General features: G+C 39.7%; 1 protein-coding gene across 1 annotated transcript; it reads right to left on the bottom strand.

Annotated features, from left to right (window-relative positions):
• Positions 1-3,731: 3,731 nt before the first annotated feature.
• LOC108837880 (non-specific lipid transfer protein GPI-anchored 2) lies at positions 3,732-7,613 on the bottom strand. The gene is given in 4 exon segments (XM_056995587.1): positions 3,732-4,011; positions 4,186-4,260; positions 7,208-7,249; positions 7,252-7,613. Coding segments are annotated over 4 exon segments (573 nt in total). The 5' UTR covers positions 7,571-7,613; the 3' UTR covers positions 3,732-3,874.
• Between the last annotated feature and the right edge of the window lie 17,304 nt (positions 7,614-24,917).

The raw sequence follows: 24,917 nt of genomic DNA, 5'->3' as shown, positions 1-24,917 counted from the left end.
TTGGCATAAGACCTTAGATATTATTTTGTAGTTCACATTACATAGACTGATTGGCCGAAACTGGGACATCTCATTTGGCCGGGTCGTTTTTGGTATAAGGCAGATGTTGGTATCATTTAATCCGCACGGCATCGTCCCATCTAGCAGGAATTGATTAACCATAAGAGTTAAGTCCTCCTTTACAATATCCCAGAATTTCTGATAAAAGAGTGCAGTCATTCCATCTGGCCCAGGTGCCTTCTCTGGATGCATAGCAAAAAGCGCCAATTTCACCTCCCATTCTGTAACCGGTGCAATGAGGTCATCATTTATCGGTTCTTTAATCGTTGTAGACACCTCCGACAATGCTTCCTCTAACTCCTCTGGATCCGATGATTCAAAGATCTGTCTGAAATAACTGGTAGCAATGGCTACCAAGCCTTCCTCATCCTCCACTACATTACCACTCTCATCTAGAAGCTGAGTGATCTTATTTCTCGCTCTTCTCTGTTTAGTCAGGGCATGAAAGAATTTAGTATTCCTATCTCCTTCGTGTAACCAAAAAATTCTGCTCTTTTGCTTCCAGAAGAGTTCTTCTGCCTTAAGGGCATCCGAAAGCTCTTTCAGCGCATCGGCTAATTCCTCAGCTGTTGCTGTGTCACTCGAATAAAGACCCTCCACCTTCTCCTTTAGCTCTTCAACTAGCAAGTCAGAATTAAAATTATTTTGTCTTCTCCACTGACTCATCGCTCTCCTGCAACTCGCTATATGATCCATGATATTCGCATTTGTGGGCAAGTCTGGCGATTTCCATCCTTCCAATACAATCTGTCTCAATTCTTCATTCTCAAGCCATCTCTTATCAAATTTAAATTTCTTTGATTTCCTTATTGGCCTTTTGAGAATATCCGCCAAGACCGGACGATGATCCGATCCCCAAAGCTTTAAATACCTCACCAAAGAGTGTGGAAATTCATCATGCCATTTTTCATTCCCTACGGCCCTATCTAGCCGACATCTCACCGTTGCTCCTCTTGGTCTCTTTCCCACCTATGATAACATATCTCCAGTATATGGAAAATCCAACATACCACAGTCATTTAACATCTGCCTAAAAGGTATGAAAGAGCTATCAGGCCTTCTTCTTCCACCCGTTTTTTCATTATGATCTTTTATTTCATTAAAATCTCCTATCATGAACCATGGTCCATTTCTTGTTGTTGAGAAACGCGTAAGACGTTCCCATACTTGTTCTCTTCGTTCTAAAACAGGGTCCCCATAAACAAATGTCATATAGACTTTTATTCCATCAATGACTGCCTCAATGTCAATCATTCTATTATTTGAAAAACCAACATTAACTTGAAATTCATCCATAAAAAATAAAGCTAAACCTCCGCTGAGTCCAAGTGGCTCAACGGTAAACAAACGATCAAATCCTAAATCCGCCTGAATGTTTTGCAACATGTGCTTCTTATTCTTTGTTTCAGAAAGGAACACGAGTCCTGGGCGATGCTTCTGACACATCTCCGTAAGGCGTCGAACTGTGAGGTCGTTCCCTATCCCTCGACAGTTCCAACTGATTGTCTTCATGGATGCCTTTTGGAGGTGTTTTTGGACCCCCCCAAACCATTCCCATTACTTGAACTAACTTCGTGATGCTCTCTCAGCTCCGTCCGACGAGAAGAATCAGACTTGTGTACGTGATGATGTGGCTCCCTTGATGATGATCGACGGAGCTTTGGAGATCCTCGACGGAGGCGCTCTGCCTTCCTGTGCGGCAATCCCCTTGGTACAGTTCTTTTTCCTTTCCTACGAGACAACTCCGTATGCTTCTCAGTGTCCATACGCTCAGTGGCCGTGAGCTCTCCTTCCCTTTCTTTGGTAGCCTCCTTCTCCATCTCCATGAGATCCTCGCCTAATAAATCATCATTTTGTTCCTCCACCAGCATAGCCTCTCCTTGTTCCTCCTCCTCCAATATGTTTATATCCATAAGCTCCATATCATTCAAAGCTCCAATTACATGCTCATCCTCTACCTTCTCCTTAGGAGAGAAAGATAAAGTTCGAGTAATACTTTCCATCCTCACCCTCTTAGTAACATTGGCATCTTGACACAGTGGTGAAATGATCTTACTCGCCAATCTCCGTCCACTCTCACTTTCTTGGGTCTTCGGTAATGGTACCTCTGTTTTTGAGCCATCTATCAAAACAGAGGACTTCGCTGGTACAATAGCATCGTCATCATTGTGCCTCCTAATCGATCGCACCTCGAGGTCCGTCTTCTCTTTTAGCTTCCATACTTGTGGCTTTTGCGTCTGATATGGCTCGTATCTCGTTGAGTTCCTATTAAACCCAGTGTTGTATCTATTTATCTTCCCACCATTCCTTCTCCTCAGATCATCCCTGTTATCATCATGGCGAAGATATCCAGCACGAGCATCCTTCATAAAGCCATGGCTAGCTGTGCTCCGGGACGATGACAGTCGTGAGGATTCGTAACGGTTGTTGCCACCATATCTCTCTTGAGCTTTTTGATCCTGCAGCGATGGCTGACGTGATGACTCGTTTTCCGGAATTTGAACCCGATCAAAAACATCTGATTTCTCCGGCTTCACATTCATAGGGCAGTACGTTCCTTCATGCGTTAGCATGCCACAAAGTGAACAATGCTTGAACAGCTTCTCATACCGAATGAAGACCGACACCTACTTGCCTTTCCATGATACCTTCCTAGTGAAGGTCAAAGGCTTCCTTGTATCCACCTCGATTAGCATACGACCAACCGAAAGCTCCACCGTATCAATATGACCAAGTCTCCTACCAATGTTCTCAAGATTCTTGATAGTCCAAAGATGCAAAGGGATTCCCGTGATTTCAACCCAAAAGGGAATAACCCACGGGTAATCATCGTCAATCACGGGCTCCCATCGAACCAACACAAACATACAAAAGTCGTAATGGAATGGCCCTTGGCGCATTACAAACTTTAGATCGTCCTCAGTCTCGAAGTTTAACAGAAACTTCCCTTGTCCAAGATCATTTGCCACCACTCTCTCTTGCATCTCCCACTGTCCCAACATTGTTTTGATCAAACCGTCCACCGTTTGCTTCTTAGGATTGAGTATCTTGCCAATCAACGCCAAATGGTGATCACGTAGCTTCGGAGCGTCTTCCTCATCAGATAGCTGAATGATCTCGTCATCAACCTCGTACATGATACCTTTCCCTTTGTCGTCAGCCATAAGAGCTTGACGTTGTCGAGCCATTCCTTGCGTTGATAAATTATAAGATCTCATATTGTTTTTGTTTCACAAGCGTAAAGAGAAGCAGATCTCTTTATAAGGTTAGATACCAACGAGTATCCAATATGAATCGATGATAACAGCTAGAGAATATCCTTAGAAATCCCCAAAAAGCAGCACTCGAAATCTTCAGTTGCAAATCCTCCTCCAAACCGTTCCTACCTGCTGTCAACGAACAGAAGATTAAGTGAAGATCATGATCTCAAAAAAGATCACAACCAGAAATCTCCCTGATCTCCTAGGGTTCGACGGCGCAGCCTTTGCTTTTCTACAGCCTGCAAACCAAACTCCTTATGAGAGGTATATGCTGTGGTTAACATGATTCACCAGCAATCAAACATCCTATTCTTTCGATTCTCGATTAATAAGGTCGCTAACCCTCATGTTTGGGTGCTAACTCTCATATTCTTGGTGAAATCTAGGTTATTCATTACAAAAGGAGTTCAATTAATTTTAAGATGACAATCTTTATTTAGTAAGATGAATGATGAAATAATCCATAAAATACAAAGTATTAAATTCAGGAAAATAACCTACCAAAAGCAACAATACTTCTTTTATAGGAAAATACAATACAAATAATGGAGTCGCTAAAAAGAAAAGGAAATCAGGATTATAGATGAAATGCAGAAGATACTGAGAAAAAGAGAATAAGGTGCAGTGTTTCGTGCATCGCTCATCCTGCTAGCCGATGGACCCGATGCTAAGCCTTCTGGTGGTTCAGCACCTATCGAAATTTTACAATTAGTTTTCTGAAGTTGATGGTTTTTCCCAGAATATTCATCTTAATTTGGTATTAAATGGGTGTGTTTCTCTTTAACCGTACAAAAAAATACAATAGAATCTAAAAGCAAAATGTTCATACATTAAAATGAAACTATGAATTCTGTAGAAAGTTTACCTGAAGTTGGAGCGAAGGCTGGGGAGGATTCCTCGTTGCCCATAGCTTCCGGTGCTCCAACTGGAATTCCAAACACTATTTTCGCAAAATCAAAAGTAGAATAAGAACATTAACGAATTGTTTCTTACGAAGTTAATTTAACAGTTTCAAAAAAAGTTAATTTAACATTTGCACCAAAATAAAAATTGTTATTGAGCATTTTACATTAAAAACCATTAATTTTTAATGTTTCTTACGAAGTTAATTTAACAGTTTACAAAAAAAAGTTAATTTAACATTTGCACCAAAATAAAAATTGTTATTGAGCATTTTACATTAAAAACCATTAATTGTAAAATCAGTTCCTTCATTTAACCTTAAGTTGCTAAACAATTAAAGATTATAAATGAAATTCCTTTCTTTTAAAATATATTGCGTGAATCTGTAATGATACTAGTACTTTGTAAAACTTTAGCGTCCAATAATGAAATAAAATAAAATAAAATAAAATTAGAAAGAAAAGATTGAATACATTTGGTATTTTTTTCGGAACCGACAAAGTATTAATTGTGCGAGTAGGTGAGCTGTAAGTAGGTCTAGGACGGAAAGGGGAAATTTTTAAAATATCTGGATCCTGATACTTATATGTCGGATCCATGATTTTTTTTATTTTTATTCAAATTCGGTATTTTTAGGTGTCTAAATGTCGGATATTCAATTTAAAAATTATAATGTCCAGTGGATATACGGATTTTGATTTGGATCTTTAAAATAAATAAATATAATATTAATATATATATAATATTAACAATAATTTAAAAATAAAAATGTATATAATGTTTTTACTTATTTCTATGTATAATATTGCAATATATGTAAAATTTATATATATTACTATAAAATGAAAATAAAATAAAAATAATAATTTTATATATAGATATTAATATTTTTAAAATATTAATATACGGATTTTAATATTCAGACTAAAAAAATCAAGATATCTAGATTCATATCTAGTTTAGACCGATCTTATATTTTACTATCCAAATCTGGATTCGACTTCTTTGGATATTTAAATTTGTGGTACGGATCTAGAGAAGATTCGGATAGAATCCGGATATTAGATAATAAATTCCATGCCTAGTTGTAAGGATAACAGATGGTTCGCACACTAAGTATCACATTTTCTTTCAAAGTAGTTTTACTTTAATTATATACTAGATCTCGACCCGCACAACTGTGCGGGTTTTATTTTCATTTTTATATAAATATATATTTATTTAGATCATTAGTAGTATACATTTTTAATTTTATTCATATGTTTAAATATTTATAAAGCTATTTCAAATACAATAATGTATAGTTTGCATGTTGTAAATAATCAACTGTTTAAACCGTCGTACGTATTTATTGCTTCTTATTATATATTTATCTTATTGTATTTGTATTTAGTTATTAAACATATTAATATGTGCATGAAAAAATATTTGACAATTTTTTTATTTAATTGATGTTAAATTTTCACCCGTCTTTCAAAGATGAATTTCTTTTTAGCAATATTTTTTATGTTTATTCATTTTATACAATATATTATTATATCTATAAAAGTGAAAGATATGTTAATTTTTATATATGTAGTATATTGTTTGTTAATGTTAAACCGCTCTGTCATATTATATTTTTAACATAAATATTTTCTATTTATGAAAATAAAATTTAAAATTTTATCAATTTAGTATAATTTTATCATATTAAGTTCAATATGATAAAAAAATTAACATGATTGATTGTGATTATATAATAGATAAAAATAAGATATAATATTTTATTTTTCATTTTATAAAAACAACTGAATATATTAATGTATAATAATATTTCAAAACTAATTACGGAATTAATTAAGTTATTTACATATAATTTTGAAAATTAAGATCTTGTTAAGATCTTTTTAAAAGATTTTTCGAATTTTTTTTTTAAAAAAAAAGAAAAATTTATATATATATATATATATATATATATAAATGAAAAGATATCAAAAAAATATTATAATTAATGTAGTTCAAAGATTAATAATGATTAAAATGTAGTGTGACCAAATCTACTAGATATTTCCATTTTAAAAGAAAATCACACATGAATTAGAAGAGATGACTTCTGTTTTAATATAATAGATTTTTACAGCTCTTTTCCTAATTTTATTAAGGCAACGAACAAATATCCACAGTCTAACCTTATTATATACATAAATAAAATCTTTCGTTCGAAAGTCGATTGTCCTTGTATTTCATTCGTTGTAAACTCCAGTGTGTTGGTGAATAAACGAGACGTCAGACAAATAATTCTGATTTCTCATATCTCTTCTATATATAGTTGACAGTTGCCACATTATTTTATTTTCTATAATTTTGGCTAGGAATTTATTTAAGATTTTGTGTAAATTAAAAATCATATATTAATTAACATTATTATTATTAGTTGCAGTTCCAGTAATAAACATAAACATGAAAATTTATGGATACATACATTTCAACTTATGAAAAACTTAAATTTTAGTCTTATATATTTATTCGTACGAGCTTTATAGTTTAAAATTTCAAGAAAATAAATGGATAGGTTTATTGGTATATGTTGTCCAAAAAAAAAAAAGGTTTATTGGTATATTTGCATACAAGGGGGGATTATGTTTTCAAAGAGTATGCCTTCCTTTTCGTTTACATTTGTTGTTTTAGACGTGTGTATATTAATTTAGAAAATAATTAATTTCATATATCCTCTAAACATAAACATCATTAATTCTAAACCTAACATATATTCTAATCAATAGAAAAATAAAATGTATAATAAAAACATATATATAAATCTAATAAGTTTTTCACTATAAATTGAAAACATCTTGAAATATAAATAAATTTAAAATCTCATTTATTAAAATAGATGGAGTACTAGTCAACAACTTTTTTCTGTTAAAAGAGTAATAATCAACAACTTCAATAGTCCTTTATTTTAGTTAAAAACAAAATCCAGAGTGAAAGTTAAAAATTACGTGAACATAGTGAGGGATCTGGAGTAACGACGCCACAAACTCCGGAAGCTTGAGAGCCTTTGCCTTATCAATCTTGATTCCATACTGAACCTCCATATCTCCGCCGAGTAGGTAGCAGAGGCATTGTGGCGAGTTATCGACAAGGCCGGCAAGCTCCGGACAACAAGATTTGTCTGGATTGGCCGCACCACCACGGTTTCCTACCTGCACGTACGAAAGACAGTCCGTCATGTTCAACAGATTCGTCATGCAGTCTGGTTCAACCGAAGGTCCTGAGGAAGGAGATGGAGCCATTTGTTCTGTCACGCTAGCTGATAACAATGCTGCAATCAGAATAGCGGCTATTACTGCAACGTTAGTCATTGTGTTTTTGCGTTTCTGTGTGAGAGGATTTGTTTATAAAACCTTGTAAGCGGAGATATTATAGTAGGTTTTAAATTAGGTGCCATTAATGCGTGTTTATAACTACCACCTACCCTCTTTGTATAATTTTATAGTATATTTCCAATTTGTTAAAATTACTTCTTATTAAATTTGGGCAACCTCTCGAACCATCCGAAAACTGTGAGTTTTTAATTTCTTTATTCAATGTATGGTTGGGATTTGGGAAGGAAACGACCAAACAATTAAATTCTTTGGACTGGACACGAGTACTTGTTACTTTCCTTATATTTGTTATTTAACTTGTATTTGTTTCGTTTTTTCAAATATTCTTCGTTGTCAATTCAAATATCAAGTTGTTGAGTTTTATTATTTTCAAGTACAAGACAACTAACAAGTATCACAAAAAAGTTAACCACTTACTTTGATATTACTCGTTACTTGTTTACGACTAAACCGTAAAAACCAAAGTCCTAAACTGATATTTCTATGTTGTAAAAAGTAAACAGTAATTTCATATTGAAATATTTGTATTCTATTCATTTTTTTCTTTTTAATATTAAGTACAAATATTTTATTTGAAATAACTCGTGTTTTTACCAAATCGATTAAACAAAACGAAATTTCATAATCTTCTCTGATAGAATTGATTCGGGACTACAATGTTTGGTGTATAAACCTAATCTTGTCGCCTAAACTCTAATCTCTTAGACTCTAGAAAGTTGATCTCTTGTTTTAGGATTTGAGCTCCCCTTTTATAGTTGTAGATGCCGGCTTCAAGTAGGACGAACTCTTCCATAATCAGAAAATGGAAGTTTCCCTTTAGGCGGAAAACTTCTATTTTACTCCAAGGGTCGGTCCGGTCAAGGGGTCGGACCTATGGTAGGGATTGGTCCCTGGTTTCTTCTTAGGCAACGGTCTGGAAGTCGAGGACCTATCCGGAAGCAGGAGAAAATTTATGCCTGGATATTTTTCCCAAACAGTTGGTTTTCTCGTAAAATATCTTGTAAAACAAGAACGATCGACTTGAACACCGATTCTTTAGACTGTACGATTTATTTACGAGAAAGACAATCTTTCCGAGAAATCGTATGAACGTCCAAGGGCCTGAAACGTGCCCACGGACCCACTTACGATTTTAAGGATTCAGGCCCAACAAGGCTATGCAGGTTTATTCCATTTCCCGAAATTAGGATAAATGTCAAGTTTCCGAATATAAATGTAAAAGTTCGAAGATGATTATGAAGATCGATGAAAAATGGAATATTCCCGAAAAGGGATAAACTTGGGCCCAAAGGCGAAAAAGTAGAAGAGCCACCGACCTAGACATGTATATAAGGAGGGCTGGAGCAGAAGAAAAATGGATCCGAGATTTTAGACTTAGAGAACTCCTACAAACTTAGAGAACTTAGAACTTAGGTGGCTAGACTAGCAAGGCAGGACCTAGAACGTCTGGCCGCCTCTTGTTCTATTTTTATCTTGTCCGCAGACCTCTGTTCATCTCGGAAGGATCTAACAATTCTTTTACTTAAATTTCCGCACATAGAAACCCTATGCATTATTCTTGACATGCATGTTTTTATGACCAACGCTCATAATAGACGAACCATCACAGGCTGGTCGATCTCTTGTTCAATTCTTTCTAACTGAACTACGTCCGACTTGAATCCTCGAAAGGGGTACATAGGCAGCCTTTCATAAGGTCCAATCCCAAATCTTAACAAAACCTTTTTCGTATGGTTTTCGTCTTTTGTTATCGAGCTGCGACTCAATGAGGTTTAAGGTCTTAGGCGGCTAGAACTAGGAATATCGTTGCCTGTTCTCGCAGCCGAAGCTCTTACAGTGTTTTGTAATAATCGCAATGCTCTTACGCGAATTCGAAATATAGATCTACCATTCGTAAAACTTGTTTTGTTATCTTTCTATATTTTCCGCATTTGTTCGGTCACTTGTCGTTGGCTATCGCAGAGAATCCGGACCTTCAGGAAAAGTCGGGTTGGCTTTCCTCCGATTTTATTCATTAAAATCGACGGTGTGAATTTCGGTTCCGATTTTATCTCACAAAACTCAGTCCTAACACTCGTAACAAAGCTCCTAGAGCTATACGAGTCATTCTTAAAAATATAAAAAACAAATTCCGGAAGGCCAACACTTCACGAAACACAGTGAAGGTAGACGCTTCTCCTTGGTAAAATTTACGCGACATTCGGTCCTAATTCCTCGATCAAAAATCGAACAATTTAGCGCCAAAACTGAAACAACAGTTTTTGGCTGCAAAAATTCGCAAAACATCTCCAAGCTCGCGAACATTTCAAACACGAAATGCGGCACAAGGAAAACTCAACCTTCGGCACTGCGAGACGTTGCTAACGCTCGAAGGATATTTTTTCCTCAAAACATTCCAGACGAAATTCTCGTCTCATGAACTCTAAACTGTAACACACCCCTAAACGGTAACATGCCTCTAAAACGGTATCATTTCGTTGTTGCTGATCAAAACAAACGAACTCTAACGTCCTAAACAGACAATAGCCGCCTTTGAAAGGGTAGACTCTCTTACATCCGACATGGATAACATAGCGCGCTATACAAGAAATCTGAAATTTTGGTTAGCACTTCCGAACGGAAGTAGCTCGATTCGTACCCAGACAAATCATATAAGCCGATAACACTTTGCGGATTTTAAAATGGTACGAGTCAGGTTAACATCGCAAACAGGCAAAACGAAAGCCGACTTGTCATCGCAAAGTCTCAGTCTGAGAGTAAACCTAAGTCTTGCTCTAAACCCAGCCATGCTGGATCTTGACATCTCATAGACATAGTATCCACACCCGATACGAGATCCCAAAACTTGTCTCTTCACTTAAGTCTATTCGTTTCACGAACCTTCGCGTAAATCAGCAAACCGCGAAAAAATTCGCTTTGTACAATCGATGGATACAATGATCATGAGAGGGTTAGGAATGAGATGACAACTCATTCCCTCTCCCTCTAACTTCGAAAAACAGAAGTTCTCTCAATTTATAAAAACCATGATTTTATAGATTTGAGCAAAATATTTTTAACAGGCCGAACTTGGCCAAAGTAAACAGCCTCCGAGGCTACTCTTGCGGCCGACAAAGGTTCAATACGAAATACCATCGACAGCAACATGCTCGAAATTCTCTACAGTACACATAACTAGCCGACAAAGTCTCGCTGGAAAACAGGTCATAAGGGTTTTAAGCTCCAAAACGAACTACGGAAGGCTTGATCCCTACAACAAGGGTACGTAGGCAGCCTTTGAAAGGCGCAGCCACCTATCTTACAACTTTCAACGGAGCTTTTCAACCATTAATTCCGCCTAAATTAGCTAAAATGTCTTACAGCTCGCAAGAACATCGCAAAAGTTCTAACGAGCTGGGGGCTAACTGTTGGGGTCAAAATCAGTCACGATGGAATCAATGTCTGAAAGTCTCCGGAAAGTATTTCTCGGAATAAAAAGTCTCATATAATTTAAAAAGTTCATACGACGTCATTCTCAAATTAGAATATCCAATCTATTCAGCGAACAACTCTCGGGAAACAAAACGGCAAAATGAAAGGAGGTTGGAGCTTGGTCTTACCAGGTCAACTCGCCATGGGGTGAGCTCAGTCTTCCCATTTCGCCCAAGGACAAGCTCACTTTGTTCTCCTTTGAGTCTAGATGAAAATGGCTTTCGTTTCGCCTCAATTGGAGTTTCCGTTGATATTCTACGAAGAGAACAAAGTCACTGTCTCGGTTGCACTCACCCGGCGAGTGCAACCATCAAGCGGGTCAGTTCGCCCATTGTCACCTGACCTAGGCAAGCTCCTTTGTTCTCCTTTGAGTCTAGATCAAAATGGCTTTCGTTTCGCCTCAATCAGAGTTTCCGTTGAGATTTTACAAAAGAAACAAGACGCACGCAATTGTCATGACCGCATCACGGCCCCGGGCGCCGGCGGCAGCAACCGCGTCACGACCCCGGGAGCCGGCGGCAGCAACCGCGTCACGACCCCGGGAGCCGGCGGCAGCGACTGTGTAACGGCCCCGAGCGGCAGCGACCTCATCACGGTCCCAGGCGCCGGCCACAGCGACCGCGTCACAGCCCCGGGTGCAGCCTCAGCGACAGTGTCACAGCCCCGGGCGGCAGCGGCAGCGACCGCGTCACGGCCCCGGGCGCAGGCGGCAGGGACCATGTCACAGTCCTGGGCACCGGCGGCAGCGACCATGTCACGGTTCAGTTCGCCCGGCGAGCTCGACCTAATCCCGACCTGTCCAACTTAGATCAATTCCAGTGTCTTTCGTATGGTCGTGTCGTCCCAGCTACGGACCTGGTGTCTCCCGGTTCGTCTCGATTGGAGTTATCGTCGATGTTTTACGACTTAAACTGAGAAGGTTGGTTTTCTCGTAAAGTATATCGTGTAAAATAAGAACGATTGATTAGAACATCGATTCTTTAGACTGTACGATTTATTTTACGAGAAAGACAATCTTTCCGAGAAATCATATGAACGTCCAAGGGCCTGAAACGTGCCCACGGACCCACATACGATTTTAAGGATTCAGGCCCAACAAGGCTATGACGGTTTATTCTATTTCCCAAAAATTGGATAAATGTCAAGTTTTCGAATATAAATGTAAAAGTTCGAAGATGATTATGAAGATCGACGAAAAAATGGAATATTCCCGAAAAGAGATAAACTTGGGCCCAAAGGCGAAAGAGTAGAAGAGCCACCGACCTAGACATGTATATAAGGAGGGCTGGAGCAGAAGAAAAAGGGATCCGAAATTTTAGACTTAGAGAACTTCTGCAAGCTTAGAAAACTTTGAACTTAGGTGGTTAGACTAGCAAGGCAGGACCTAAAACGTCTGGCCGCCTCTTGTTCTATTTTTATCTTGTCCGCAGACCTCTGTTCCTCTCGGAAGGATCTAACAATTATTTTATTAGAGTTCCGCACATAGAAACCCTAGGCATTATTGTTGACATGCATGTTTCTATGACCAACGCTCATATTAGACGAACCAGCACATGCTGTTCGATCTCTTGTTCAATTCTTTCTAACTGAACTACGTCCGACTTGATCCTCGAAAGGGGTACGTAGGCAGCCTTTCATAAGGTCTAGTCCCAAATCTTAACAAAACCTTTTTTGTATGGTTTTCGTCTTTTGTTATCGAGCTGCGACTCAATTAGGTTTAAGGTCTTAGGCGGCTAGAACTAGGAATATCGTTGCATGTTCTCGCAGCCAAAGCTCTTACAGTTTTTTTGTAATAATCACAATGCTCTTACGCGAATTCAAAATATTGATCTACCTTCCGCATAGCTCGTTTTGTTATCTTTATATATTTTCCGCATTTGTTCGGTCACTTGTCTTTGGCTATCGCAGAGAATCCAGACCTTCAGGGAAAGTCGGGTTATTTTGGCTTTCCTTCGTATTTATTCATTAAAATCGACGGTGTGAATTTCGGTCCTCACAGTGGACTGAAGGCGCCCTGTTTTGCGAGGGTTCTTCGGGGGAATATCCACCTTTAGGCTAGGACCTGCATGCGTCCTGTCAGCGGAGGCTTTATTAATCGGTGAGCTTTTGGGTGATCCTAGCTCGTCGATCCCGTATGAGGAGTTCCTCGTTGGTCTCAGGATTTGGAGGAGCATGACCTGGTTGCTTTCGGCCCGTGAGGCCTTGCCTACCCTTCTGCTTTCTGGTTCTCCGTTAGTGGGTTCTGGATAACCGATCTGTACCTGCCATAAGGCCTTGGCTTTTCCTTTCATGGTAGTCTGATAGCAAGAACGAGAGTTTTCTTGGTCTCTTCTGATTACTTTTATGCCCCAAGATGTGGGGAACTTAACCATTTGATGAAGTGTTGAGGGAACGGCTCCCATTTCATGGATCCAAGGCCATCCTAGGATTATGTTGTACGACAATTGGCAGTCAACAGCGAGGAACCTGGTCGCCATATTGACTCCTTCTGCATAGACAGGTAGAGTTACCTCTCCGGAAGTATGCTTGAACTCGCCGCTGAATCTGATGAGGGGTGTCACCTTTCGCATGAGGGCACTCTTTTCCAGCCCCAGATCATGATACACAGTTTGGAAGATGATGTTGCTGGAGCTACCGTTGTCGATCAGGATCCTCCTTACCAAGCAGTTCGCTATAGTGAGCGACACAACCAGAGCATTGTGATGCGATCCTTTTTTGTTCCTTGGCTGTGAAGCTTATCTCGTCGGTGCCCAGAAGTAGCCACTTGGGTTGGGTCGATTCCAGACCCTTTTTAGCAATCCGGGTGCTCCTCTTTGTTGCTGCATGGCTGATACCGCTGGACTAGGATATTGTATAGTGCACTTTTGTGATTGAGATGTCTATAATTTGGATTGCACTACTAGAGAGATATGATTTTGAATGATAGACATATTGAGTCCCTGCTGTTTTCAAACATATTCCAAGACTGCCAGTTGTTTTTGCTTGAGGACAAGCAAAATGTTAAGTCTGAGGGAGTTGATATACCATGATTTTGACCCACTTTTAGGCATGGTATATTGGTATTTTAGGATATATTCTATCAATTCTTGGGTCTATATTGCATATTTATAGGTACATAAGCTAATGGAAGAAAGATGATGATTTTGGAGCATTTTGGAGCATTTAGAGATTACACCCAAGAAGGACCGTATCGACCACTCGAGGTCGAAAAGGAGAGACGCGCGTCGATCGATGTACACTCAGTACTGTCGTTCGACACTCAGCCGTAGAAGCCCACATTTGGTCACAGCCGACTTGAAGCCCAAGACACCATCTATTTACCATAATGCCCCTGACGTGTTTTAACCTAATTATTCTAGTATTTAAGTCTTGCCTATGTGTTTTGGCAGACAACGGTTTTTCTATTATAGGGTTTAGTTTCATAGTTTTGGTGAGAGAGAGAGAGTTGTCAAATCTGAGAGCATTCTTGAACACCATTTATTTATCTATTCTATTTACAGAGCTTTATATGATTTTGTCTATGTGTTACTTGGCTATGTTTGAGTAGACACCTTTGTTAGATTTGAGGTTCAAATAGGTATGAGGGATTAGCCTAAAATATGATTACCTGAGCATGTGATATTCATCTTAGAAGATCATGCTTATGCTTGTGTAGGAGTAGCTAACCTACACATGAATACAAAGATACAATCCTTGGATCTATCTTCTTTGAGGCAGCAGTTTACCTGGAACAAGCGGAAGCTGACTGGGTGATTGTTTGGTGAACTGTATTAAACCTAGGATCGGTAAAGCTTACTAGTAGCGCATCGGTCGATACTCCTATAGAGTGATCGATCGATAGACGCGGGATAAATGACAATTGATACATGCGACAGCATATCGATCGATACATGCGACAGCGTGTCGATCGATACATGCATAGGCATATCGATCGATATCTTAATCTATGACCCGCCAGGGCGTGTTCATCGGTTCTAGTAATAGATGGTCTCAACGACAGTTGGGCCATTGTTTAGTTGAGTTCTTTAATATCATGCAAACATATCACATATGAATCATACCTCTATAATCCTGTTAACCTGAATAGTAACCTTAGATCTAACTCTTTTAAATCATACTAGTTAACCCATTCAATCATCTAGAGTAATTGTCCTGCTCAAACTAATTTCCTTGTTACTTTTATTTCACTGCACTAATAATAATCTTCAGCCTAGCTTAGTTACAATAAGATCTTTTGATTCCTCAGCTCCTTGTGGATTCGATCCCTAAGTACTACAATTGACCTCTTTTGATGAGAGTAATATTGCTATAGGGTAATTTGAGCAAGTATCAAATTTGGTGCTGTTGTCGGGGAGCTTTGATCGTCATTAGATTTTATTTAAGTCTAGGATTTACTTTCTGTTACTATTGTCACTGATAAATTTTTCTTACTTTTCTTTTCAGGTGCATGCCCAGCATAACCAGAAGCAAGGAAAACAATGAATTATTGGGTGCTGACCCCGCTGCTTTGGAACGTTCAATCCACAAACAGAAACGTTCTGCATCGATCGATACACTTACTTGTGCATCGATGATAGTGCTCAAATTACCCAGTAGAGCTTACTCTCTCAAATAAGAGGTACAGCTGTAGTACTTAGGAATTGAATCACGAGGAGCTAGGGAACCAATTAAATAAAATCTACTAATCAATCCTAGGCGAAGTTGGTTTATATGATGGAAATAAAATAACAATTCCTAAAATGAGCAAGGTAGTTGCTCTAACTAACAATATGATGGGTTGTTTACATGTGATAAAGAGTGCTAGACATAGGGTTTTTATTCAGGAATGGAGATTATAATTTCTATAAATGCTTTAACAAGTTGCTTGCATGATACTATAGATCTCAGCCGCTTAACTCTAGTGATGTATCACTGGTTAAATAATCTAAATCTCTGGCCTCAACTGTCGTATGTTGACACAGAAAAAGAGTCGATCGACATCCTTTTGAGATATCGATCAATACATCTTTCGCTCAGCGATCGATTCACCTGTCGGGATATCGATCGACGGCTTCTAGATATGCCTAGGCGCGAGCCGATAATGAACACTAGGTCTCAAGGGGGAGCTGTCGCTCTTCTCAACAGGAGACAAGCTAGCTCAAATGGATGATTTAAGATAATCAAAGATCCTAGTGATCTATATTCTAGTTAGCTAATCTAGAACAAGCATAGGGTGCAATCTATTTGATGAGTACCACAACTTAGCAATTATAGTTTGGGGCTAATCCCATAAACCTATTTAAACCCTAGATCTAACAAGTAGACTACTCAGACATAGCTAAGCAATTCATGAAAATGGATAGATGAAAGAATTGCATAGATAGAAATAAGTAGAAATACAAAAGGAGATGAGAAATCTCTCCAATCTCTCAAAACAAAATAAAACTCTAGTCTCTCTCTCACACTCTCTGCTTTTCTCTGAGTTGTTCAAAGCTTGCTTCTCGAAGGTTGCCGTCAAAAGACACTTAGCTGGAATATTTAAGCATTTCCATTAGGTTAAAAACTCGTCAGGGTCAATCTCGTAATTTGGTGAAGTCTTGGTGAAGTAGTCGGCTAAACCATTTCGTCCTCGATATCGATCGACAACACATGATGTGTATCGATCGATTATAATCTTCTAGTACGCGGATCTTCTCAGCTACATCGATCGACAACTTAGGATGAGTATCGATCGATTATAATCGCAATGTTGACTTCCGACTTGGTCTTGAATGGTCAACTCGGGTGTATTATCTCTTGCACTCCAAAATGCTCCAAAAACATTACTTTCTCACAAAATGCTCCTGAACCTGAAAACATACCTAACATGCTAGAAAACAGATTAAATATATAATAAAATACTAGTATACAATGGTTAAAAACGGGTAAAATCCATGGTATATCAACTCCCCCAGACTTACACCTTTGCTTGTCCTCAAGCAAGAACAGTAGTCTTTGGAAAATGTTTGAAAAGAGCAGGAACTCAAAGATTCAAAATATTGAAGTCATCACTCTATGGGTTTGCAATTCATGTCTAAACATCCTAATCACAAAAGTTCATTATGCCTTATCCTAGCTTAGCAACCAAACTCATCTAGTCAACAACTTAGCAAATCTCATCTGACATTCCCCTCTACTAACCTCATTTCTTAACATAAAATAAAAGTGCAGGCTTTACCTTGAGAGTATCGATCAAAAGACACATGGATTCAACTCAAACAAGTATCTGAACACACATGTAGTCTTCTCTGATCCATTTCTCCCCTCATATCTCTTCTCTGAATCTCTTATTAGTTTCAATTTCAACAGGTTTCGATGCCACATAGGTCATCTAGTCCATCTCATTGACATTTGCATTGTAACTCATACATTTTTGGCAAAGTGTAGCGAATAATGGGGTTTGGTACTCAACATATCCCTCGTTTCCACAATGTGTGATCATCCTTGAGATTTAGAATACTGGAGTCGCAGGAGACACTCCTACCCCTCCGCCTCTCAAGAAATCATTTCAATATTTTATAACATAAACTTAGATCTTGAGACGCTGAAGAGAGAGATGGAAGGGAACCAGAAACACATAGACTTTTTACCTTCCAGACTTGTAAGAGGATTCCGATCCAGTGATTTCCAAGCCCCAAGACAAGCAAATAAGTCAGTATTAGTGTTGGAGGTCAGCTTTGGTTCCTTCAAACAATCTTAGCTAGTGAATATAGATGACAGGTTGATCCACTTTAGCATCTTTAGTACTATCTGCAATCAGTAATCTAGAATGGTGCTAAAGAGTGGTCAGACAATCAAATATAAATCTATATCAATGTTCCTATTTAATACTTATGCGAAAAATAATTTGAAAAATATTTGAATAAAAACCAAAATAAAAACACATATTAGTAAAACTCCCCCCCCCCAGACTTAAATTACACTGTTCCAGTGTAACACAGCCGCTGGTGAGGTAAATAAAATAAATCATAGTTAATAAATATAACAAGTGAGAATGATTAAACCTGATCGACAAGGTGTCGATCGATTCGTAGTGGTGTACGTCGATCGTTAGTAATGGTCGCGTGGTGTCTAGCGATATGAATGGTAAATGTCGGTCGACGGAATCATCATTCTACTCGGATTTTATAAAAAAACTGCAAAATAAATCCGAAAAACAAAAGCAAAAATGAAAAATAAATAAAATAAAGAAAAATAAAAGAAAACCTAATAGTGGGTTGCCTCACACTCAGCGCTTTGTTATAGTCATTTAGCTTGACTTTGGTAAGTGTGTGACTCAGGGGATGCAGAAACTGCTGATTACCGGACAGCAATCATCAATCTCATGTCTTCTACTGTTGAACAATGTTGGGACGAAGCTTCTTGTGGCATCCTCTGATCTCAGCTGTTTCGTATCTATTTTGAGGACTGTATCCTGAAGTTTCCTCACAGAATTCTCAATGTAGTCGATGTTGCCAACCTTCCTGTCGATGGTCTGGTAGGTATATACTGATAACTCCCTCAGCTCATTCTGTAATGCATCGATCTTGTCATGAATTAACTGATCACGGTCTGCCAAAGATTCGGTGTCGATCGATGCTACTAGGTGTGCGTCAGTTGTTTCACTGAGAGTGATGTCGGTCGACTCAGTATCAACTGTGTCGATCGATGGTGAGGATGTTCTAGATAATGCAGAGCACGTATATCACCCTTAATTTGGCGAGTAGTTCTGCATAGGCTGTTTACTCGTTCGTTAACAGTGTCGTCAATGTTGTCACATGCCCCGTTCAGTCTCCTTTCCATAGCATCCATAGCGTCGTACATCTCATGTTTAATTTCTTCAACTTCTACTGTAGTGCATGCTCTTCTCGCTGGTGATGGCTCGATGTCGATCGATATTAGTCTAGGCCTGTCGATCGATGTTGTGTTTCTGTCACGAAAACCAAGATGATCTTGAACTATGTTCATGTCTTGTTGTAGCTCGTTCAACTGTTGTGACAGTGTGTCCTGGTATCGTAGGATATGTGAACTGAAATTTTCATGCTTCTTCACGTATGCTTTCATCCTATCTTCCAGTGCTGCAAACCTTGTGTCGATCGACGGTGAAGATTGTGTGTCGATAGATGGAAAGGTAGCATTCTTAGCTTGATCTTTCTTGCGAATTGATGCTAGCTCTTTCTGTAGAAGATCGATCCTCTTGCATAACCATTCGACATTGTTGTTGAGAGGGTTGTAGACGTCTCCAATCCGTGTATTGATATAGGCAATCTCCCATTCATCTCTCTTAGGTGATGAACATTCTGGTCGGTCCATGGATGTAGTCTTGTCGATGTCGATCGATGGTACAGGTACCTGTCGGTCGATACTGGCGGCGTAGCTTCCTTCTCAATCATGGTTAATATGTTTCCAAGCTCCACTCTTATCTTTGCCATATCACTGGAAATCCTTGTAGCTGACATCCAAAGGCTGGAAAGTGTCTTCTACCAATGTGTGCATGTTTGCCTCAAAGTGTGCCTGAGCTCTCCATACATCAGTCACCATATCATCTATCTCCTCTCTACTGTAGGGTACTGGTGGTAGTCTGTATGCATGGTAAGGGCGTGTGTGTACTGGAAGGCGTAAACAACCCCTGTGAAAAAAGAGATGCTCTATCCAGAATTCTCCTTACTTGCTCCTTGGTAACATGGATGATTTCACCATCAACTCCTCTAGCATACCCAAACTCATCTCTGTAGACACCATATTCATCCTTTGCTTCCCATTTGAATCTCCTGGATCCCTCAGCATTAAAGGCACGTCGTCCAAACTCCAATTGTTTGTCGGGCGAACTAACTCTTTGTCTGTCGACCGATGTGGGATATCCTCCGTCGATTGATGGTGATGAGACGATGTCGATCAGTGGTGAACTCCTGGGTTGACCGAAGTGTTGAGGAACTGTATCCTTCCTTGTGTTGACGTGGTGGTTGTCCTGGACGTGAGTTAGGATGTCTGGATGGCCACTTTGCTGTGTGAACAGGTTTTCTGGTCCATTAGTTACTTGGAGGATGTCTGCTATGTCTTCTCTGGTTATATGCAGAACTCTTCCATCCATTGCTCTTGCATAGCCATCTGTGTCCCTGAAAATTCCAAATTCATCAGGTGTTAGTGAAACGTTCCTGGTATCATAAGGGTCATGAAATCGAGATTGAGCTCTGTTGAAGGCGTCGATCGATGGTGATGTGGTGGTGGCGATCGATGGTGCATGTCTAGCTGCATGGTTGGATCGATTGTTCATGTTGTTGCAGTCCTCCATTGATAAGTTGCTGAATGCTGGAAGCTGCTGGGTAGAAGGTGAAGAGTTTGGAATTTTCGTGGCTTGAGTTGTCAACCTTTTATACCCATGTGTTGTCCTAATCGGTGAAATTCCAATTTTGTCCTTAAGTCGTCCGGGTTAATATCGATCGATGTGATACTGGCGATGTCGATCGATGGACGATGTCATTTTGCTGGATGAAGTAGATAATCGATCGATGGTGGGCACTTGATGTCGATCGATTGTGGGAATCGATTTGCAAATCTGTCATTCTCCAAGTAATTTTCCCAAGCTCTCTCTTCCCAGTAGTCTGTATCATGTTCTTCACTGTGGTCTCCACTGTGGGAAGAGGTGGCTATGTCTACTGCAAAACTCTCATGAAATCCGCTATCTGCCCAACTCCTTACTGAGTGATCATCTTCCTTTCGGCTGGGTGGGATGGCGAAATTCGGGTAGCAATGATCTGGTAGATCGAGTTCATCATCTGGTGGGTCTCTGTCGATCGATGATCTATGTTTGTTGTCGATCTCCTCTGACTTGCTGGTGTCGATCGATGAAGTTAAAGTGCTGTCGATCGATCCCGAGTACTCTGTCTAGTACTCGACTTCACAATGACAAACTGCAATGATACCAGGATCATCTTCTTTTACCACTGATTTGGCTGGTGGTTTGCCAAGCTTGACAGGGTCGTAGTGGATCTCTGGATCTATCATAGTCAAGCACATCCTGTTGGTGTTCGTGTCACATATGGCTCCTACTGTAGCCATAAATGCTCTTCCAAGTAAGAAGTTCCAATTTAGCTTGATGTCTAGGACATGAAAATCCAAAGGGACGATAGCATTACCAATATGTACTTCCAGGTCTCTGATCAAGCCTCCAGAATTTTTCTGCGTGTAATCCACAAACGTAAAGATCTCTGGTGAAGCCTCTACTTGCAGGCCCAAATGGTCTACCATGACCTTTGGTAAGATGCTGACTGATGAACCAGTGTCACATAGTGCATGAGGAAATTCAATCCCTTGTACTACACAGGGTATTGCAAACTTCCCAGGATCACTCTTCTTCTTCAAAGTAATCCTTTTCCTCATATCTTCTCTGACATTGTCAAACCTTCTTCTAATGTCATTTTCAGTCTCCTTTGTTTCTCTGAAGAACATCCACAATCTGCTTGTGAAGTAAACCTCCTCAAAAGGTTTCTCTGGTGAGATTCTGATAACTCTCTTAGTGAAACCATCAATTTCCTTTTCATTAGCTTCCCTCTTAAGGTTCTTAGGAATCTTCTCCTTTCTACTCCTTAACCTTCTTCCTTCAGTTCCCTCTGATGTAGGTGTAGTGTCTGAAGGGTTACCAATGGTCTCTGTAGGGTTAGCTTGTGGTTTCGGCGTGGGTCTGAGTGCATTGATTCGGTTGCTGTCTATCGATGGTAGTTGCACTCGGTATGTGAGAGGTGCGTGTCGATCGATGGGTGGAGAAAAGGGTCGATCGATACGTTTCTCATCTTTGTGTCGATCGATGAGTGGCTCGTCTAGTCGGTCGATATCTTCGTAGGTGTGGGTGGGTGGGTATGGATAAGAAGCCGTGAATTCAGCATGTATCAATATCCTAACCGCGTTGCAATCTGCAGTCGTATCCGGAAATGACATCGTTGGTGTCGACCGATGTGGACTAGTTGGTGTCGATCGACACCATTGTGATCCACCGAAACTTAGTGAACTTTCCACTTCAAAGTCTCCTTCTTGTAGCTTCTCCTGTTTCACCACTTGCCAGAAATCATCATCTATAATGGCATTCACGTGGTGTTTCCTATTTCCTTCCCCGACTTCCTTAGAAGTTCCAATTCTCCTGATAGAGTCTTCAGTCTGGACAATCTGTGTCTCAAGTTTCTTAACTTGAGTGCAAATGGTGTCTATCCTTGTGGTCATATTGTTGAAGACATAATCAATCTTCCCATTGAAGTCTACTGTAAGCTTCTGCTGACCTTCTAGAACTCTATCAATCATGGCATCAAACTTACTTTCCTGGGTGGGTGGTGGTGGGTTTTGGTAAGCTGAGTTGCCGTAGTTCCTTGTGTTGGTGAAGGGTTTCTGATACTGTGAACTCTGGTTGTAGTTACTCTTCTGACCACTGCCAAAAAAGTTTATGTTTCCACTCTGGTTTCCATATCTCTGAAATCCAGTACCTCCAATGTAGTTCACATCTTCCTCTGTATCATCTTCTCTAGCCTCTCCTTCTTCAGCTGAGCAGACTGGCTGCCCCAAAAATGCATGTAAAGCATCTATCTTGGCTCTGACTTCCTTCATCTGGTCTTCCCCGATGGCTGCAACCGATTTCTTCTTGTCAGACTCAGTGTTCTTGGTGCTACTGCTGTTGGCTAGGTTCTCAATAAGTCTCACAGCCTCTATTGGATTCCTAGTGTTGAAGTTTCCCTCACTAGCAGTATCAAGAGCCATCTGATACCTCAAGGCGATACCTCTGTAGAAAGTGCTTAGCAGCTGCACTTCATTGAATCCATGGTGTGGACAGTCTCGCTGGAAGAACTTAAATCTGATCCACGCGTCTTTAAAAATCTCACTAGGCTTTTGCGCGAAAGTGGCGATTTTGCTCCTTAAGTCTTCAGCGCGCGCCTCATGAAAGAAATTACGCAGGAAAGTATTTTTGATGTCGGCCCAGGATGTCAGTGATCTTGTAGGTAGCTGCTTAAGCCAGTGCAAAGCTTCTCCAATCAGTGAGTATTTGAAGAGCTTGCAGAGTAGGTAGTCCTCAGGGACTCCATCCATACGAATAGCAGCGATAAGATCCTCGAACCTCTCCAGATGGTCCATAGGATGCTCGTGTGATAGCCCATAATAAGGTATCTGAGACACGAGAGAGTAGTACTGAGGCTTGAGCTCGAAGTTCGGCTTCTGAATCTCTGGAAGTCAAATAGCTGATCTGTTGGTGTAGTACTCGTCTGGACGGTTATAGTCTGCCAACGATCGTGTTTGAGCTTCTCCTGTAGCCTCAGCTTCAGGCTCAGGGATTATGTTTCCCTGTGCATTTAGTTTCTGACATGTTGCATTACGCAGATGACCATCTTGGTCATACAGGTTTCCATTCTCGCCCTGCGTGAGAATAACAGTCGCGGCCATGCTTCACGGAGTAGTGTCGATCGATGTACGGTTAGTAGTATCGAACGATGTGGATCAACGAACGGTATTGGTCGACGGTGCTGTCTGAGTGTCGGTCGACTGTTGAACGTGAGTATCAGTCGACGGTAATGCAGTTCTGTCGATCGATGCGGAGCGTAGGTCTTTGCGGATTGAGCGTTCCAAGTGTGCAGGATCCTCTGAGAATAATAGTTGATTTCTCCTGTTGCTTTTGGTACTGCTGGGCATGTACCTGAAAAGACAAGAAAAATTTTAATCAGAAAGGGGGTAAAAAGAAAAACCTAAGATTAATAAGATTAAATCTAATGGCGATCAAAGCTCCCCGGCAATGGCGCCAAATTTGATAGTGCTCAAATTACCCAGTAGAGTTTACTCTCTCAAATAAGAGGTACAGCTGTAGTACTTAGGGATCGAACCACGAGGAGCTAGGGAACCAATTAAATAAAATCTACTAATCAATCCTAGGCGAAGTTGGTTTATATGATGGAAATAAAATAACAATTCCTAAAATGAGCAAGGTAGTTGCTCTAACTAACAATATGATGGGTTGTTTAAATTTGATAAAGAGTGCTAGACATAGGGCTTTTATTCAGGAATGGAGATTATAATTTCTATAAATGCTTTAACAAGTTGCTTGCATGATACTATAGATCTCAGCCGCTTAACTCTAGTGATGTATCACTGGTTAAATAATCTAGATCTCTGGCCTCAACTGTCGTATGTTGACACAGAAAAAGAGTCGATCGACATCCTTTTGAGATATCGATCGATACACCTTTCGCTCGGCGATCGATTCACCTGTCGGAATATCAATCGACGGCTTCTAGATATGCCTAGGCGCGAGCCGATAATGAACACTAGGTCTCAAGGAGGAGCTGTCGCTCTTCTCAATAGGAGACAAGCTAGCTCAAATGGATAATTCAAGATAATCAAAGATCCTAGTGATCTATATTCTAGTTAGCTAATCTAGAACAACCATAGGGTGCAATCCATTTGATGAGTACCACAACTTAGCAATTATAGTTTGGGGCTAATCCCACAAACCTATTTAAACCCTAGATCTAACAAGTAGACTACTCAGACAGAGCTAAGCAATTCATGACAATTGATAGATGAAAGAATTGCATAGATAGAAATAAGTAGAAATACAAAAGGAGATGAGAAATCTCTCCAATCTCTCAAAACAAAATAAAACTCTAGTCTCTCTCTCACACTCTCTGCTTTTCTCTGAGTTGTTCAAAGCTTGCTTCTCTCGAAGGTTGCCGTCAAAAGACACTTAGCAGGAATATTTAAGCATTTCCATTAGGTTAAAAACTTGCCAGGGGCAATCTCGTAATTTGGTGAAGTCTTGGTATCGGCTAAACCATTTCGTCCTCGATATCGATCGACAACACAGGATGTGTATCGATCGATTATA

The sequence above is a fragment of the Raphanus sativus genome, unplaced genomic scaffold, assembly GCF_000801105.2.
Source record: "Raphanus sativus cultivar WK10039 unplaced genomic scaffold, ASM80110v3 Scaffold0007, whole genome shotgun sequence".
NCBI classification, from domain to species: Eukaryota; Viridiplantae; Streptophyta; class Magnoliopsida; order Brassicales; family Brassicaceae; genus Raphanus; species Raphanus sativus.
This window is presented reverse-complemented; position numbering and strand designations above follow the sequence as displayed.